The following is a 19,136-nucleotide window of genomic DNA, read 5'->3' as shown; positions in this document are numbered from 1 at the left end:
CAATTATTATGTAAAAAGAAAAACATGTGGGTAAGATACTATTACATTCAGAGTGTAACAACTGTGTGTGTGTTGCATGTGTGCCCGCGTGCGCGCATGCATCGTTTTGTGTGTACGTTTCAATCATTATAAAAAGGAGAATATTCAGTAAGATGATAATAACATTCAAAAAGACAAATGCTCATCAACAGATAAAACCGAAAAAACGAATGAACAACTGGCACACCCTTCCTTGATCACAGCATACATATTAACTATCATGTTAAAAGAAAAGATTTAGGTAAGAAAACAAAAATTACATTTTAAGATAAAGTGAAACATTTCAATGATTACAATACAGCAGTTCAATTAAAAACACACCACAACACGTTACAACATCCATCAAACCATGCACTATGGTCCAACTAAATAAGCAAACATTACAAACTATGACAAGGCAATGTATAGAAAGTACAAAGATAATTGTCCTTAGCAAACTATATAATTATAATACATGAACACGTGTCGTCCTCACACAAAGAGTGTGGACAAATCCCAAGCTGACCACGAAGACAAGGATGGCAGTATACAACGCCTGCGTCCTCAGCACCTTGCTGTATGGCAGTGAGGCGTGGACCACACATGCTTGTGAGGAGAAAAGGCTCAACACCTTCCACCTGAGAAGCCTACGGCGCATACTCGGCATCTCCTGGCAAGATATGGTGACAAACACCGAAGTCCTGACTCGCGCTGGCCTCCCGACCATGTATACCATGCTGAGACAGCGTCGGCTGCGTTGGATGGGCCACGTTCGCCGCATGGAAGAGGGTCGCATCCCAGAAGACATCCTTTATGGAGAGCTCGCCACGGGGCAGAGAAGCATCGGCCGCCCGCAGCTGAGATACAAAGACGTTTGCAAACGTGACACGAAGGCACTTGAGATCAACTCTGAGTCCTGGGAGGACCTTGCAGATGGCCGCAACAGATGGAGAAGCACTCTCAAAAATCAGCTACGGATTGGTGAGGACAAACTGTCAGCTGCTGCAGCAGAAAAGCGAGCTCGCAGAAAAGGGACGGCAGCCGACAGGCCAGCATCAGCTTACACATGTGATCGCTGCGACAGAGACTGTCTCTCTCGCATCGGTCTCTACAGTCACAGGCGACGCTGCTTGGTCCAAGCAGACAGCCCAGTTAGACATTAGGTCGGATATACTCTATCCATGGTCAGCCATGACCGAAGGAGGCCTACTACTACTGAACACGTATATGCATACACCCATATATAATACAAAAAAATGATGAAGAAACTTAATCCATACAGCGCTTTCCATCCAAAACATGTCCAATTGCACTGTCCAATGTAAAAATTCAAGTACACAAAATCGACACCTTCCATACATAAACCCTCACAGACATCAAACCAAACACAAAAAGTAATCTATACGCGTACCCCTTTTTTTAAAAAAATCACACTCAACGCTCAAAATACATCTAGACATTGCATAACACAAATAATTCAATCTCACATTTACCATACTTGACACCAATATCACATTACTTAAACCCAGATCACAACCAGAAACCAATCCGAAGACTTAAAACCAGTGACATACATCACAATGCCCAAATAATGCACAACTTGATTGACAGTATTTCAAAATCAGTCTCACTGTCCCTCCCTCCCCTCCACACAACACATCAACAATTTGTACAGAAAACAGAAACAATCACACACTGTCGCAGGCATCGGCAGATTAATTAAGGGCAGTTCTGAACAGATGAGTTTTTAGGTTTGTTTTGCAGCTATTTTATTACAATTGTCTGGGAATCGCTGGTTATCATTTGTTTGTTCATTTGGAATTCGTTGCTATCCTTCAGAAGTTTCCTTGTAACTGGCTTTTGGTGGGTCCATGTCTGTATAGTGAAAGTTTTTTTTTCCGGAACATGATCATGGCTGTCTATTGCTTAACAACAGTTTGTGAAGTTTCTGGGTACATTCCAGACAGGGACTTCTTTGCAGAAGACGACGCCAACGACAGTGCAGCATCGACCACGGACTCCAAGCATTTTGTCACCATCATTCCAGTGGGATACCCGGGCTTTGATGTCAGCCGTCGCCCCTTCTACAGTAAAGAGATGGACTCACCGGAATTCCACAAGCTCCGCAGGTTCGCGGCCGACAAGAGAGGTGGTGGTGATGTGGACTCCACGAAATCCGATTTTCAGGGACTGAAGTTCAAACATCAAGAGGACGATAGTTCTGACAGCGACACAGAAATGGTCTTTTCGGTGCAGGTCAGTATGAGGCATCCAACTAGTTCTGTTGTTTAGATGTACAATAATCCATTTTGGTGTTGGAATGATTGTAAATCTTTTTTTCGTTTTTTTTTCCTTCAATTGAATCAAACTTTGTTTGATCTTTTTTCATTTTTATACCGAGGTTGCAGAACGTTAAGGATATACAAACAGCTTGTAACATGTATCTTGAAGTCAAGCGAGTAGAAAAATTTGAATGTATTGAACCTAAAATCAAACGTTATTTCAACTGTTACACCATAAGCGCAAATTTTGATAAGAGATTACAGAGATGATTTGCATGCTGTATGTTTTGGATTTGTTCACCCTCTCTCCATATCTCTGTCTCTGTCTGTCGATCTCTTCCTCTTCCAGGTATATATATATATATATATATATATATATATATATATATATATATATATATATACATATCGTTGTACACACGAGTCTGAGTGTGTGCGCGCGCGCGGGTGTGTGTGTGTGTGTGTAATGTGAATGCTTCCATCCGAGTGCACACATATAAACACGTGCTTTGATCTCAATGTGTTCAGCAGTCGAAGAACCCGTACCCTGGGGGAGCGAATCGTAAGGCCATGGTGGCCCTCAAAGAACTGGATGACGTCATGGCGGCGGAGGCTTCGTCCGATCCGGACTCGCCACGTCATCACGTGGCATTGCCGGACAGCAAGATCAGAAAGACCGTCCCTGCCGTGTCCTTTGCTCCTCCTCCGCCGCCTCCTCCACCTCCACCTCCTCCTTTGCCTTTCTTCAGTATGAAACTATGTAGTTTCTCTCTGTTTTCAGTCTTGGCGATTTTTCTTGTTGTCTCGTCGGAAAGACAAGTAGTGGCTGTCAGTCTGAATGTCTAGCGGTAAATTGTGTATGTATGTATGTATACGTATGTGTTGTTCTGCCTAACTAACTGTTCTTTGATTAAAAACAGAAATCCGTCCATGCTCCGTTACAAAACTGGTTGGAGTTAAGAGCACGCGCGCCCATGTATGTGTGTATGTATGTGTGCGCGTGCGCGCATGTGTATGCGTGTGTATGTATGTATATGTGTCAGTGTGTGTACATGTGTGTTCGTGAGAGAGAGAGAGAGAGAGAGAGAGAGAGAGAGAGAGAGAGACGGATATGGATGATTTATTCATTATAGGCCATGGCCCCTAATGAAGAGAGATGTAACCTTTCAGGTGCAGTATATTTAGATGGTAGATTCAGAAACCAATTTCCAAGTTCATTAATGATCAATTCCATTTCCAGTGTCTGTCTGGAATTCCATCAACAATACAGTCGTGTGGAATTTAAAAATATATCCTCTTAAAAAAGCAATAATAATGATTGTTTTAAAGAGTGGATTCCTCTCTGATTCTAGTCCAAACCTTTATATCCCCCCTGTTCTGTGTGTGTGTGTGTCTGTGCGTGTGTGTGTGTGTGTGTGTGTGTGTGTGTGTGTGTGTGTGTGTGTGTGTTGTAACTGACTGACATGTTATTGTAAGCCGCTTTGAGATGTTTGAAATCGTTTAAGTATGTATTTTTGTTGCTGTTGTTCTTCTTCTGCCTCTTCTCGTTTTTTCCTCGTTTTTCTTCGCGTTGTTGTTGTTGTTGTTCTTCTGCTTCTGCTTCTTCCTCTCTTGTTGTTGTTATTGTTCTTGTTGTTTTTTTTGTTCTTGTTCTTCTTCACGTTAAAATGTTTTCGTATGTTTGAGCAGAAAAAGATCAGAAGTCGGCGGACACACATAACTGGGGGCCACAGATGCATGTCAAACGGATCAACTGGGAGAAGCTGGACAACAAACATGTGGAGAACACTATCTGGCAGCAGGTGAGAGTTCTTCACGAAAGTTTATTTGAATACAGTATGGTTACCTACTTTCATCATGGTAAACCTGGAACAGCATGCATGCTTTTCGGTCATCCGGCTTACCGACCACAAAAAAAGAAGAAAGAATGGGTATGTAAGTGTGTGTGTGTGTGTGTGTGTGTGTGTGTGTGTGTGATAGAGCGATGGTTGGGGTGGCGAGGGGGTTGTATGTTCGTTTTTGTTCTTGGTCGGTTTGTTTGGGGTTTTTTTTGTATTGAGAGACAAATGTCATCGGTAGACTGACATAGTTACATTTTTCTCACGATGCTATGTCTGCTTTGCAGCTGTGTGACACAGACCTGAGTGAAGTCATTCGATACCTGGAGCTGGAATCCCAGTTTAGCACGAAACCGTCGAAAACTAGTAAGATCTTCTGCTTGTCTGTATACACGTGGAAGGTGAAAGGGAAGAGGGGATAACAAGCGCTTACCTCTTGTCACTCATGACACGCACCTTCCTCCTTCCTCGACATCTAACCCACGCACGCTAGCACACGCGCGCGCGCGCGCACACACACACACACACATACACGCGCACGCACACACGCACGCACGCACACACGCTTACAAACACACACACACATACACAATACACACGCGCACACAAACAGACATACACACGCACGTACACAAACACACACAAACTTGCTCTACTCACACACTCACACGCTCACATGCACTCTCTCTCTCTCTCTCAAGCAGCCTTTGCGTGTGAGATTTGTTGTTGTTGGTTTGTCTTCTGCTTCTGTGTGTGCGCGTGCGTGCGCGCGCGCGCGCTTCTGTGCGTGTGTATGTGTGTGTGTGCGTGTTTGTGCTTTTGCTTGTGCGTGGCCGTGTGTGCGAGTGGGTATGTTTGTGCACGCGTGTGTGTGTGTATGTGTGGGGGTGGGGGGCGTGGGGGGACACACACATGCACACGTATGAACATGCGCACACACTCCCACACATTCCCGTCTCTTCCTTTGTGGCAGACGAGAAACAGATAGTGCTGCACTGAGACACCACATGACGCCTGAAGGTCTTTCAGGACAGAACAAAGATCGGAGCTAGCACCAGCCAACTCAGAATGCAGAGGGGAAAAAACAAACGCAAAAACAAACAAATAAACAACGACGCTTGTACACCCACACCCATCCCCACTACACACACCCATAAACACGAACAGAAACACACACACTCACACACACACACTCGCGCGCGCGCGCACACGCTCTCTCTCTCTCTCTCTCTCTCTCTCTCTCTCAAGCATTCTTTGCCTGCGAAATGTTGGTTTGTCTTCCGCTTCTCTTTCTCCGTGTGAGATGTGCGCGCCCGCCCGCGCATATAGAAAAAGGTATCCGAAAGCCAACAACAAACATAACAGATCCTTCCGGGGTGTCGTGTAAAGCGAATCCAGATTTATAACCTCACTTTCATCACCATCATCATCATCATCATCATCATCATCAAAGTCGACAAAGACGTGAGCTTCACCGTCATCATCATCATCATCATTGAAGCCGACAAAGACGTAAACTGCGCAGTCAACATCATCATTATCAGCATCATCATCATCATCATCATCAAAGACGTGAACTGTACGGAAGATGTATCTGAGCCCAAGCTTCAAAACGCATAGCTCTCTGTGACGGGGGCCTGAAGGCAACAGTTTCAGTTTCAGTTTCAGTAGCTCAAGGAGGCGTCTATGCGTTCGGACAAATCCATATACGCTACACCACATCTGCCAAGCAGAGCCTGGCCAGCGGCGTAGCCCAACGCGCTTAGTCAGGCCTTGAGAAAAAAAAAGGTGAATAAATAATAGATAAGCGTACATAAATAAGTAAATAAATACAAAAATAGATAAATAAATAAATGATAATTATAATATGAAAAAAGGTAGTAATAAATATGGACTTGCATGTCGGCAGATAACAAACAGACAAACAAACATGGAAAGCAAACCCTTTACCTGACCCTACTTAGCGTCATGTAAAGAAAGACAAAACGAAAAAGGTCGAAATCGTTTCATCTTCTGTTGCTTGGTCATCTATGTACCTTTGTACTGTTTGTCATGTTCATTCCGTCTTATTGTATTTCTTGCGTCAAGGTTTTCCGTCTGTCTGCCTGTGTCTGTCAACCATTCTGCCAGTTTGTTTTCGACCCCCTTCCCCGTCTCTCTTTCTCCTTCCCCGCTCCCTTGTTTGCTCTTGCCTCCAGTTTTTCACACTGCATACCGACCACCCGCACCCCGTTTCTCTGTTTGCTCACCCACTACGATGTGTTTCTGTTGTTGGTTTTGTTCTTGTGCTCTGTATACTGCATTGCGCATGTGTGTGTCTCTGTCTGTGTGTGTGTGTGTGTGTCTGTATGTGCGTCCGTGCGTGTGTATGTGTGTGTGTGTTTGCGTGTAAGTGCCTGTGTGGCTTTGTGTGTGTTAGATAAATATTTGGGTTATTACCTGGCATGTTCGTTTTGTAAAACGCTCGTGCTCTCTAGTGTTTTATTTCCACACTGAATTTCTTGAGGGAGTAAGAAGTTTCATTCTCGATTCCTATTATTAAAGCATTGTAATTCACAGTCCATTTCATTTTAATCACTTCTGAACCCGTGTTTACTTTATTCTATTCACAGATATGCTCATTTTAGTCGTTGCTATTACTGTGTTTATTGTATTCACTATACAGTTCATTTTAGTCATTACTGTTCCTGTGTTAACTGTACAGTTCACTTAAGTCATTCCTGTTCCTAACGTTATTAGGGTCACAGAACGGTTCACTTTAGTCACCGATCTTCCCGTTTAATGCCTTTACAATGCAGTTCATTTTAGTCATTTTTCTTTCTGAAATTTGTGTGTTCGTGGCACAGTTCGGTTTAGTCTTTGGTACTTTTTATGTTTATTGTGTTATCTGTACAGTTCACTTTAGCCGTTGTTTTTCATGTGTTTATTGTTACGAGGGATGTTCATTAAAGATTTCCTCTGATTTGCTGAAACTGCACATGTATAAAATTCACGTGTCAATTTGCATCTCTGAACTATTTACAGTTTCTCCTGTACAGGTGCTATGGTGTAATAAGGTGCGATAAGCCAGTTGAATGCAAGGCGGTCACCAAGTTTCTATACTTGAGGCCGCACACGAAGGGAGACATTCGATGAGATGAAAGAAACTTATGGGGAGGATGTCCCATCGTACCATTCCGGGGCGACCACAGTCCGCCATTAATCAAGACAAGATCCGGAAAGTGGAGGCCGCCATTTTGGAGGATCGCTGCATAACCGTTAGCCAGCTAGCCCAAGATGTCACGAGGAGCGTCGGGTCTGTGGAAAAAAATCATCCATGACTATCCGCTCATGCGGAAGGTGTCCTCACGATGGATTCCTCGGTTGCTCAAACCTTTCCAGAAGCAGGAACGAGTCAGTGTTCCCAGGATCTTTAGGCCATGTGCCAAGAAAACCAGGAGGACTTCTTTGACAGACAAATCACGAAAGACGAAACATGAGTCCATCACTATGATCCAGAAACTAAAGTCCATTCGAAGCAATGAAAGCATTTTGACTCACCACCGCCGAAGAAGGCACGTGTCCCACCCTCGGTGGGCAAGGTTATGCTCACATGTCTTTTGGGACCAGCGCGGAATAGTGATGATGGATTTCATGGCAAATGGCACCACATTTACCAGGAAATACTGCACTTCATTGCTGCAGAAAATGCGGGAAGCCATCGTAACCGAGAGGCTGGGTATGCTGACCAGTGCTATGCGCCTCCTGAAAGACAAAGCCTCGGTTCACAGATGGAGCACGGTCCTGCGGCTATGAAATCCTCCCTCACCCCCCTTACTCTTCCGACCTCGCACCATCTGACGTCCGCCACTTTCCAACCATAAACTCAGTTTTCAAAAGCAAGCACTTCCCAGACGATGAAACGCATATTTTCGAGGTCAGGTCGTGGCATTTGGCGCAACCTGCAGACTTCTACAGACAAGTTCTTCACAGCTGCACAAAAGGATGGAAGAAGTGTGTCACCCTTGATGGTACCTTTGTAAAGAAAGATTAATAACTGTGCCAAGTTTCATTCCTCTCAGTCCATGGGAAGTGGGTGAGGCAAAATCTTTGATGAACATCCATCGTATGTCGTTCTTTAAATTGTGCAAGATGTATTTTTGCTATAATGTTTTGAATCTGTATCGTTTGCAGAAGTGCCAGAGGACGGCAGTGGTATGTTAGAGGGATGTAGATGTATGCCAGTTATATGTAGCTAATAGCTGCAGACTCATACCTGTTCTCTGTATCGTTATATGTTGTGGGCACAAATGTTCAGTTTAACTACCAGCATGAATTATTTATAGTTCGTGGCAATTTGTTTTCTTGCGTGCGTGTGATGTTAAACCAAAAGGTGAAATAAAGTTATTTGGGACATTGAAAAGAGGGTTATTCATGTATTTACGGGTGAGTTTGCTTTGCACATAAAGAAGCTTTGATCTAACTGCTGATTAATTCAAAAAGTCGCCTTGCATCTGTATGTCGAAGGGGTTACGTTGGCTATATGGTATCAGTTTTACACAGAGTCTTGTATTGTATCATGTGACTCTCTTATCACAACATATTTCTTTGTTTGAAATTCGCGCTGCTCTCCCCAGGGAGAGCGCGTCGCTGAAGTGCAGTTCCACCCATATTTTTTTCTGCCTGTAAATGTATTTGTTTTTCTACTGAAGTTGATTTTTATCCACAAAATTTTGCCAGGGACAATCCTTTTGTTGCCGTGGAATCTTTTCCCTGCATGCTACACTTGGGACCACGGTTTATCGTTTCACCCGAATGACTGGCGTTCAGACAAACATTCAAGGTTTAGTGGAGGGGGTGGGGGATACAGCATGGTGTTCGCTTAGATTTCCTCATTTCCTAGACGGGCTCGTCACCACTAGACCACCACACCAGTGGTAGTGGAAAAAATGTCATACCGGCTGTGAGTACGGGGGCCCATAATTACGCACTGAGCGTCGCTTCTTTTTACAGGGATGTTTTGTGCTTTATATGGTATGCTGTATCGGCTTCAAGTTTAACAAAGGTCCAGAGTTTCGTGTGTGGTTTTTTTTTTTTTTTTTTAGGAATTTAGTCACGTGAATAATTTGTTTCGGCCGGAAGTCCTTGTCTAAAGCTCTGTTTAAGCTGGAAGTCCTTGCCCAAACTGAACTTTTCATCATGACGACACACGATATTCTATGGGACGCTTGTTTCTTTTTCTGCACTTAAAATGTGTCTTCTGGCAAATTCTGGAGTTTTAAAAGTTAGTAGATTTTACTCCCACGTGTCAGTCCTTGGGATTTTTGGGAGGAATATATAACAATGTATTAGATAATGATAATTTTTAAGAAAGCTCGCTTTCAGTTAGTAAGCCGCTCCATGACACCTGTCTGGGACGCTAAAGTAGTTGGTGTTTTTTTCCAGAGAAGACGAGATTTGCATACATACACTTCAGGCAGGAAGGTCTTCAAAGATTACATTTAGCAAACAAATAACATTGGTATCTGTCTCCTTATCTATCTGTATGTCTGACTTTCTTTCACATCATGCTGTCTTGACCGCTTTTTCAACACAAGACTGAAATGAGTTGAAACTAAGCCATTCACTTGGAAAGTGTTTTTACAAGCCGAGACCTTCCTATTTCCGCCATTTGACTGACAACCTGCAAAATATCTTATATGTACCTGCAAAATATCTGATGGTTTAATGCGCGAAAGCACACGAAAATGTTGATCCTACACATACATACACACTGGCATCCGCTCGCACGCTTACACACACAAACGCGCGCGCGCGTATAACACGCACACACATAACCATCACTATCCACCTACTGCCAACCCTCTAGCTCCAGATCTACACCTATGCAATCAAACACAATGAGCATGCAATAGACTGGAAATGAAACGTGTATAGATTCGATATGTATTTCGATGGCTGTATATTAAAAATGAAGACAAATTGTGCGCGGAATCTAGTTGGGGGCTGCAGCTTCCAAAGTCATGTATCCCTTTCTTTAAACCATAGGCTTCACGCTAGTCTCATTTTCTGTTTCCCAGGGAGCTCTTATCTACCAAACCGACCCCCACTTTCACTTTTCCATGTGGCAGTTCTCCGACTGAACATGTGCACAGGCACCATACTGAGCCAAACTTGAACCTAATGTCTAAACGCAGAACCGGCCGTCCCCGTTCATGCGGAGAGAAGGGAGACACTGGAGTGCAAAATAGTTTTTTCTTTAAGGTTGCATTTTATGCCAAAGTAGTGTATTTGTGATCCCGTTCCTCGTTGGTAACAGCAGTTGGTCTGGGACGTCTGACAGTCGGTGCTCCCCCAAGCCTCCCCACCCACCCACACACCACTTCCATCACCCCTCGGCCCCACGATTTGGTTTGAAACGTCTGACAGTTGGTGTCGGTGCTTCCCTCTAGCCAACCCCCCACCCCTCAACTCCCCCCACCCCACCCCCACACACACCCACACGCCACTACCATCAGCCCCCGTCCCCATCGTCTGTCACTCCGCACATACCCCACCACCGTTGGAAACACGTTTTTTTTTTCTTACTGTTCCACTGCTCTTTTATTTTTCTGCGTCCATTAATCTTAGTCAGAGAGAGGGAAAGAAAGAGAGAGAGAAGGACAGCTTTGCTTTCGCCTTTTTATGTTTTTCCCCCCTCATTGTGCGTGCAGAAATGCTTTGAAAAAGACAATAAATTTATTTTAATCGCCATCATAAACATGTAAAAACTTCTTTTGTGTCGATATACATCGTCTATTTTTACTACGTGGGCTGTGGGGTCGCTTGAACAGCTGCATGAACTTTGTGCCATTTTTCTTTCATGTCTTGAAAAATAAAAAAAAATAAAGAAGGTTGTGACAATATCTTGAGTACGCCGTTTCGAAGTGTTGACATACTTTTAACATCTGTTGTGAAAATATGTGTATATATATATATATCTCTGTGTGTGTGTGTGTGTGTGTGTGTGTGTGTTTACAGGAGACAAGGACAAGAAGAAGGAAGTGTGCATCATGAATTCAAAGAAAGCCTATAATATATGTAAGTGTGGATTTCCGGATGTTTTGTATTTCCTGCTTTTAGTTCCATTACATTTGGGAAGTAGTATATCTGCCATGTTTCGAAGAACATTGATAAAGCGTAAGCATTCAGCGAAATACAATTTTCTGTTTATTTGTGATTATATTCTTGTATTATTATATTGTCATTTATATTTTATGATATATATATATATATATATATATATATATATATATATATATATATATATATATATATATACATATGTAAATTGTTTACTTATTTTTGTTTATCTTTTTGAGGGACGTGATTCGTACTTTCTTTAACTCACTCAGTACGGCCAGTCCTCTCTTCTCCTTTGCACAGACACCTCGGATGTCCAGTGGGTGTCTGAATGACCCAACCTTTAGCTTCCGTCGTCAGAACTGTGGTATTCTTTGTCAACATTCACCTCTTCAGTATAAGAGCCTTCCGCTTGCAATATTTTGATGATGGTAATTGGGGTGAAACGCTGTTAACGTCGTCTCTTCCGCCGTTCGTATGGAGAGAGTTAACCAAAGAAAATTAAACAAACACATGTGGACTGGAATCATCTTTGATATACTTTTCATTCTTTAATTACCTACATGAAAAAACGGTATTTAAGTCTTAAAGCCCAACTTTACATTGAAATATTCCAAAAGCGAATATGGCCACTATGTTGCTACAAGAGGAAATAAGACTTCACACTGTGGGCACACGAAGCTGAAGGTATTGAACAGTCGTGTCATGGTCTCTATTTGAAGTTGTTTTTTTTTTTATTTTATTGATTTGCTCTTTTATTTCTTCATTTATATTGTTAATAGGTTTTTGTACATGCAAAGCACATTGAGCTCTTTTTGACTAATTGCTAAATAAGAGTTTATTGTTATTATTGTCATATTATTGTTATTGTTATATTACCATTATCATTATTATCTATTTCATTTTATTTATTATGGTTATTATTATTGTTAAACAAGTGTCTTACCTGTGTGCCAGCTATTTTGTTGGGCCACCTGAAACTGAGTGTGGAGGAGATCAAACAAGCCGTGTACCTGCTCGATGAGGAGACGCTGACACCTGAACTGTTGCCTCAGCTCATCACATACGCCCCCAGCAAACAAGAGGTGAGTGCGCACATCTTTCCACGTGTTTAATCACTTGCCTGCTGAGCCTTGACGAAATTAAGTCATTGTGGCATGAATCTGAAGAACAATAACTACTTCTTGTGTATAATTTGAATGATTTATTTGATTTTATGGGGGGGAAATGCATTCCCAAGAAGAAAAACAAACAAAAAACAAAAACAACTGATTTCGTGACCTGAACGTTCAGTCTCATAATCAGTAAAGTGACAGCCATTCACTAACGAAACATACCTACCTATCATCAGCAGTCAAGATGTTAAAAGCAAAGCTCTGCTCATATAGGTTTACTAAACTCTGGCCAAGTTTTCAACTACAATATTTATATAATAGTATGCATAAAAGAAAAGACGAGAGAGAGAGAGAGAGTGGGCAGGGAAGGTAAGAGAGGGGAAAGGGGAAAGAGTGGTGGGGGGTGGGGAAGAGTAAGAGAGTAGGACTCGTAGGATAAGTGATATAATAATAGGAGTGAACGAACGTATGCATGAATGAATGAGTAAATTTGTGATTAAACAAGTTAAAACAACAAATCAACGAACGTTTAAACGTCTTTTAATTTCCACCATGAGTGTCAGGATAGAAAAAAAAACAAGAGAGAGAGAGAGGGAGAGGGAGCAGGTTTTGGTCTGAAAAGACTGCAGCTGATTGAATTGGTGTGCGTGTGCTTGTACGCCTTCATGTGCATGTGTATGCAAGCGTCTACCTGTGTGTGTGTGTGTGTGTGTGTGTGTGTTTGTTTCTATATTTCTAGATGGCCCACTATGATGCCTACGCAGGTGAAATCGACGAATTGAGTAAACCCGACCAGTTCTCATATGAGGCAAGACAGAAAAACACGTGTGTGTGTGTGTGTGTGTGTGTGTGTGTGTGTGTGTGTGTGTGTGCGTGCGTGCGTGCGTGTGTCGGGGAATGCGCGCTGAACAAATATTGTGTTTACGAGCGTTTTCACGAAAGTGTAATTTTAAAATATTACCATGGGCTTAGTGGGTTACATGGGGTGTTGTGCATGCATGCGCATGTTTCCGTCTCTTTTTTTTTTCTTTCTCTATTTATCCACCAGGTTTTAAACTCAGAAACGAAGAGTTTGTTTCTCTCTTCTGCCCTCCCGCCATCTTTTCCCACCCATTTTGAAAGTTATTTTCTTCCTTCCACTGTAATTCTTTTTTTTTTCCTCGTTGTCTGTGCCTTTAATACTGTCACATTCTTTGTTGTTTACTTTTCTTTTTCGCCGTGTTGGGTAAACAGGTTCATGTGTCTAGCAGCTGACTTGGGAGCTTTCTAAGAGCCAGGCTGCAAGATCAGGTTCTGCATTTCCGTCACAGATTGGAAATGCGAAGGAGGAATATGCCGAGGACTGGGAATGAAATACACACCCGCGGAGCAGAGAAAATGAACGTGGGAAGAATAAAACCTTCGCGCTGCAGCGTAGGCGAACGTCAGTGATACCCCCTGAGGAAAAAAAAAAGTTGTTTGCGGGGATTGTGTTCCCATCCCGATCTGTCATTCAGTTTTCTTCCTCTCGCTTTTCCCGCCTCTTCTAGACGTGCAGTTGTCCCACCGCCATCACTTCCATTCCCCTCTACTTCTCTGTCTGTCTGTCTGTCTTTCTTTCTCTATCTCTGTCTGTGCCCGTGTCTTCGTTTGTCAGCCATTCTCCATCCACTCATGTTTGTCTGTTTCTCATTCTCTTGTCTCTTATACTATCGGAAAGCAAACCAACGTTCTAGATAGCACAAGGCATAGGTCCACTTGATGAGGGATACACATACAGGTATCACTTTTACAATGAGTATAAAGGCACAGAAACTTACATACAACAATGCGCTCCTTTTTTTCTTGACATATCAGTGTCATTGATATGCCATTCATGACAATTTGCCGATTTTTCAATGGCATTAGCACGTATCCATGTGTAGGGATGGGGGCGGATATGTATGAATGTGCGTTTGAAAGCATGTTTGTATGTATGTACGCACTGTGTTTATGTGTGTGGATATGTTACAAGACCTGTACATTTGGTGTACATATGAAACATTGATGTAACATGTCATATATAATATCATGTCTTTGTGAAGCAACTAGAGCAGTTTTCCGGATAGCATGCTATGTAAGAAGACATTATTATTATCATTACTATTGAGGACTATGTGTGTGATACCAGATGAGCCAGATCTACGGATATGAGGAGCGCCTGAAAGCCCTTCTCTTCAAGGCCAACTTCAAGGAGAAGACGGAGGAGATGAAAGAGGTAGGTCACTTAGTAAATAAAACAAATTATGATTGAAGAAAGCAAATAGATAAACAAATACATTGACAAATAAATATGTATGAAAAAATAAATAGATAAGTAAATAGAACACACTCTCGAGAAAAATAATCATTTTATTCTCCACCCCCCTCCCCTCAAGTCTGCCATCTCCACTTTGTGATCCTACAGAAACTTTGTTTTCTTCATACGCGAGTGTACCAAAGAGTGCCAGGCCAATTGAAGCGAGGACTGTTTATTTATGGTTTTACTCAGTTCTTTATCAAGCTCAGTGCCTGATTCTGTTAACTACAATCTTGATCGGAGTGGAAAAAAAACAATCACATTCTCAAAAACCACACTGGTAGTTTGCCGTTTTGTCCTTAATGTGTTCATTAATGGGGAAATAGCACCTGGCTAGACGTGTCTTCAGTGCGTTGGGGTTACCAAAACACAGGCACTAGGTAGTTGCCAGAGTGTGTTTTAGGACTGTCAATCCATGTTGTTACAGCGGCAGATATGGCTAATTCATTTCGTTTCTCTGCAGAACATGCGATGTGTCAGAATGGCCTCCAATGAACTTCGCCACAGTAAGAAGCTGGCGCGTTTGCTTGAGGTAAAATATTTTTGAGCACTCTGTGTGCTCATCGTCTCTTGCTTGGCAGTCTGTCTGACCATCTGTGTGTGTGTGTGTAAGTGTGTGTGTGTGTGTGTGTGTGTGTGTGTGTGTGTTGCTCTCGACCTCTATCTGTCTGACTGTATCTCCCCCTCTCCACGTCATAATTAAATACATTTTCCATTTCTCCAGCAGATCTCTCCCAATTATCATGCATACCTGATTTTGTTCCTCAACCTTCTCTCTGTCTCTCCTCCTCCCTCCCTCTCTTGTCCTCTTCCTTCCCTGCTTCTAACTCACACACCACACCCACTCTCCCTTGTCCTCTTTTCTTCCCCGTTTTTCTCCATTGTTCGGTTGTTTTCTTTTTTGTGCAATGTGCTTGTCTTTCTCAAGGCATGATCATCTTGTTTGGTTTATGCAAGAAGGGCAGGCATTTGCTTTTTTGTTCATTATTATTTTTGTAGCAAATGTAGTTTAGCGTATAATAATTATGGATCTGTCCGCACGCTCTGACTCCTCCTCGAAATTGAAACTGAAACTCTTGTCTTTTGTTTTTCTCTGTCATCTTTAAGGAATTTCGAAACACGAGACATTTGCGTTGAAAATGCTTTGCACCTAATAGCATGAGGCAGCAGCTATAAGTGAACGGATAAACAGCGGTGTGTCATTCCAGGATGTTTATTGTGCGAATCAGGCCACCCCAGATTTTTCCCACTCTCGTGTGCAGGGAAGTCTGCGTAAAAATATCAGAGTTTTGTAGCGAAAACAAAAAGATTTCTGCAGGTGACTCGTTTAATGAAGTTTGTTTACTATAACTTATGGTTAAAAAGCGCGCGAACACATACATAAAGTTTAAGCACGTTTCCCCCGCCATGTACAAATACATTTCACCGGATTTCCAAATTAGCGACCAGCTTCTGATATTTGGGCCTCATGTGTACAGAGAGAGAGAGGCAGTAAAACCTGCGGGAACATGACCATTTCATAGGTATAGTCTTCTTGACAAGTAATTGGTTAGAAACGTGTTGAAGGTGTTAACAAATTCGTCGGTATAGGTTATCTGATTCTGATTACATATAGAAGAAAGCTCAGAACTGAGAATCAAAAGTTGAACTTGATTCGGGGGTTTCATGCCCTCTTCCTCAGCACAATTGGTACAAGAAAGTTTGGGGTTGCAAAGGCTGTGAGTGAAATGAAATCACGGCTACGTCAATGTTTCCCAACCACAGGCGCCCGATCGTGGCACTACAATTGACTGCCATAAATTGGAAGGAGTTCCAGGCCAGTGTCACGGTTAAGGCTGAGCCTTCTGTTTTTGTTTTGGTTGTCTTGTTTTTAACCTTCCCCTTAAAGAAATTGGTTTCCCTACATAATTCAACTTTTGATTTTGTGTTGTGAAATTTCTTCTGTGTTAACACATCTCTTTTGTTTCCAGCTGATCCTGGCGATGGGCAACTACATGAACAAAGGCAACTCCCGTGTTGGGGAAGCGGCAGGCTTCAGAATAACTTTCCTGACACAGGTATCATTACTACAAGAAGATAGTAGAATATGTTCCATTCATACGGAGTTTGATTATAAAATTTGTACCATTCGTATGGAGTTTGATTGAAAAAAATAGTTCTATTCATATGTTGTTTGATAGTAAAACTTGTTCTGTTCATATGGAGTTTGATGGTAAATTTTGTTCCATTCATATGGAATTTGATAGCGAAATTTGTTCCATTCATATGGTGTTTACATTTTCCCTTTTCACTGATGTTAAACATTAATAGCATCACTATCATTATGATTATTATTGGCTGCTGTGTTGTCACTGTAACAATATTGATGTGTTTTAAACTACTAAGTGGTGGGCTGAGGCAAAACACATGCTCCTCTGTCGCTGTCTGTCTGTCTGTCTCTCCCTGTCTCTCTCTGTCTCTGCTGTTCTCTCCCCCTGCTCTCTCTCTCTCCGATGCACACACGCATGCGCACGCACGCACGCACACGCGCGCACACACACACACACACACATGCAGAGTTAACCCCCCCCCCCCCGTCCCCATCCCCGCTCCTCAGGAGGATAAGAACAATGCTCCACATTCTGTATTTCAGCTTGCCTGTTACTCAGCTGGAATGCTTGGATGATAAATGCGCAGTTTATTTGACTAAGCAACCCCGCCTGCTTATTTATGATTGTCAAAAATGATTATGCTGAAGACCCATTCCTCACCTGGAACTGGCAACATGGTAACAACTGTAGGAGAAAACAAAGGAAGAGAAAAGGAAAGAAAAAGGAAGCTGGTCTCGTATGAAATCAAACGCAGTATGCTCAGTTTGTTGATTCTTTTCACCATAGCAGTTTTATCTCAGATGCATGCACGTCCACGGAACATGTTGTTTTTTTCTTTTATTTTTCTGTTTCAATTGCAAAAAAACAAAACAAAACAAAATGAAGTTATGATCAGGAGATCAGGAGAAGAGGGTTGATCATATGGCTGTATGAGTTGACAGACATTGATAACTGTTTAAAACTGTATATTTATTTACTTGTCTATTTATTGTATTGTTATGTTGTATTGTGATGTATTATGTTATTTTATCGTGTCGTCTCGTCTCGTGTTTGTCGCCTCTTGTTGTTGTTAGTATTATTATTCTTCGTAATGGTACATTTATTGCCACAACTGTTATAGCTGTTGTATCACTGCGCAGTTGGAGATCACCAAGACGGCAGACAGCAAGTCCACCTTTCTGCACGTGCTGGCCGACACGTGCTACACCAAGTTTCCGGACTTGCTGCCCCTGGCTGACGAGCTGCCGTCTCTCTCTGAAGCTGTCAAAGGTGTGTGTGTGTGTGTGTGTGTGTGTGTGTGTTCATGAACATGCACGCTTGTTTGTCTGTGGAGTGTGTGTGTGTGTGTGTGTGTGTGTGTGTGTGTGTGTAGGTATTTCACACACTGCTGTAAATTTAGTGTGCTCACGATCATTTCTTTGTCTGATATGATTTTTTATCACCCAAACCAAGCCAACAGGCTTTCACACACATCACGCAAACAGGCTTTCACACACAACACAAGGCACTCGTTTTGTTTATGAGTTCCATGTTGACGTTTTTTCTTCCATTTGTCAGAGCGTAAAGGTTTATAACAGGCTGGTGGCGGGATAGGTGGGACTCTGCATTGGCATGGAGTTTAGTTTGTTTTGTTTGCTGGCTTTTTTTTCTTTCCTTTTTTTCACCTGAAAATTTCAGGTTGATTATCTCTTATCCCACCCCCTTTGTTGGTGTATGATTGGCCAGCTGAATGGATTTTCATTCTGTGGAGATGGTGGTTGAGGGGCTGAAGGGTTGAGTGGAGAGAGAGGAGGGAATGTCTTTCTGTCTCATTTTCTTTTTTGCATACTCTTGCAAATAAAGTGAGTCTATGTAACGACCCAGTGTGTGTGTGTGTGTGTGTGTGTGTGTCATTTTCTTTTTTGCATACTCTTGCAAATAAAGTGAGTCTATGTAACGACCCAGTGTGTGTGTGTGTGTGTGTGTGTGTGTGTGTGTGTGTGTGTTTTGATGAAAAAAATCTGACGTTAGCATCTTCTCAGTTGATTCAGATGGTATGTGATTCAAACTTTGTATCATAGTAGGTATGAAACAGGAAACGAATGATGAGCGCCTAAAGGCACTTTCTGTCAGCTCTATCCAGGTAGGCAGCCTGTTGTGCAAATGACTGTGTTTGTAAATAACAACAGCAATAATTATGATAAAAGATTAATTATTATAATTATTCATGGGAGATAGTGTATTGCATGCAATCTTCATCAAATTGGGTGACATGTTTAGCCATTGTGAGAACAAAACCATTACATAGTCAAGTCGTGGGTCATAGTATCAAAATTACAATACAGCATGATGAAAAAATACAGACGTGTGGTCGAGCTTCAGTTTTTCATTCACTT

The 19,136-nt window shown here is 42.2% G+C and overlaps 1 protein-coding gene across 8 annotated transcripts in view; it reads left to right on the top strand.

Moving 5' to 3' along the window:
- The window catches only part of LOC143287360 (delphilin-like), a 91,753-nt gene that overhangs the window by 61,970 nt on the left and 10,647 nt on the right, over nt 1–19,136 (top strand). For 5 of the 8 annotated variants that reach the window (XR_013055949.1, XR_013055951.1, XM_076595336.1 and 2 more), the window contains 12 exons: nt 1,982–2,274; nt 2,829–3,048; nt 3,990–4,102; nt 4,426–4,504; nt 8,312–8,332; nt 11,138–11,197; nt 12,197–12,324; nt 13,094–13,162; nt 14,504–14,590; nt 15,135–15,203; nt 16,642–16,728; nt 17,901–18,030. Coding sequence is in view for 6 of the 8 variants with exons in the window: in XM_076595336.1 (XP_076451451.1) it covers nt 1,982–2,274; nt 2,829–3,048; nt 3,990–4,102; nt 4,426–4,504; nt 8,312–8,332; nt 11,138–11,197; nt 12,197–12,324; nt 13,094–13,162; nt 14,504–14,590; nt 15,135–15,203; nt 16,642–16,728; nt 17,901–18,030 (1,356 nt within the window). In the remaining 2 variants the exon portion in view is untranslated. The remainder of the gene's footprint in view (nt 1–1,981; nt 2,275–2,828; nt 3,049–3,989; nt 4,103–4,425; nt 4,505–8,311; nt 8,333–11,137; nt 11,198–12,196; nt 12,325–13,093; nt 13,163–14,503; nt 14,591–15,134; nt 15,204–16,641; nt 16,729–17,900; nt 18,031–19,136) is intronic. The other 3 variants (XM_076595348.1, XM_076595339.1, XM_076595357.1) reach the window with 3 other exon arrangements.

This window comes from Babylonia areolata, chromosome 1 (genome assembly GCF_041734735.1).
Source record: "Babylonia areolata isolate BAREFJ2019XMU chromosome 1, ASM4173473v1, whole genome shotgun sequence".
Classification (NCBI taxonomy): domain Eukaryota; kingdom Metazoa; phylum Mollusca; class Gastropoda; order Neogastropoda; family Buccinidae; genus Babylonia; species Babylonia areolata.
Note: the sequence above shows the minus strand (reverse complement) of the source record. Positions and strands in the feature narration are given on the sequence as shown.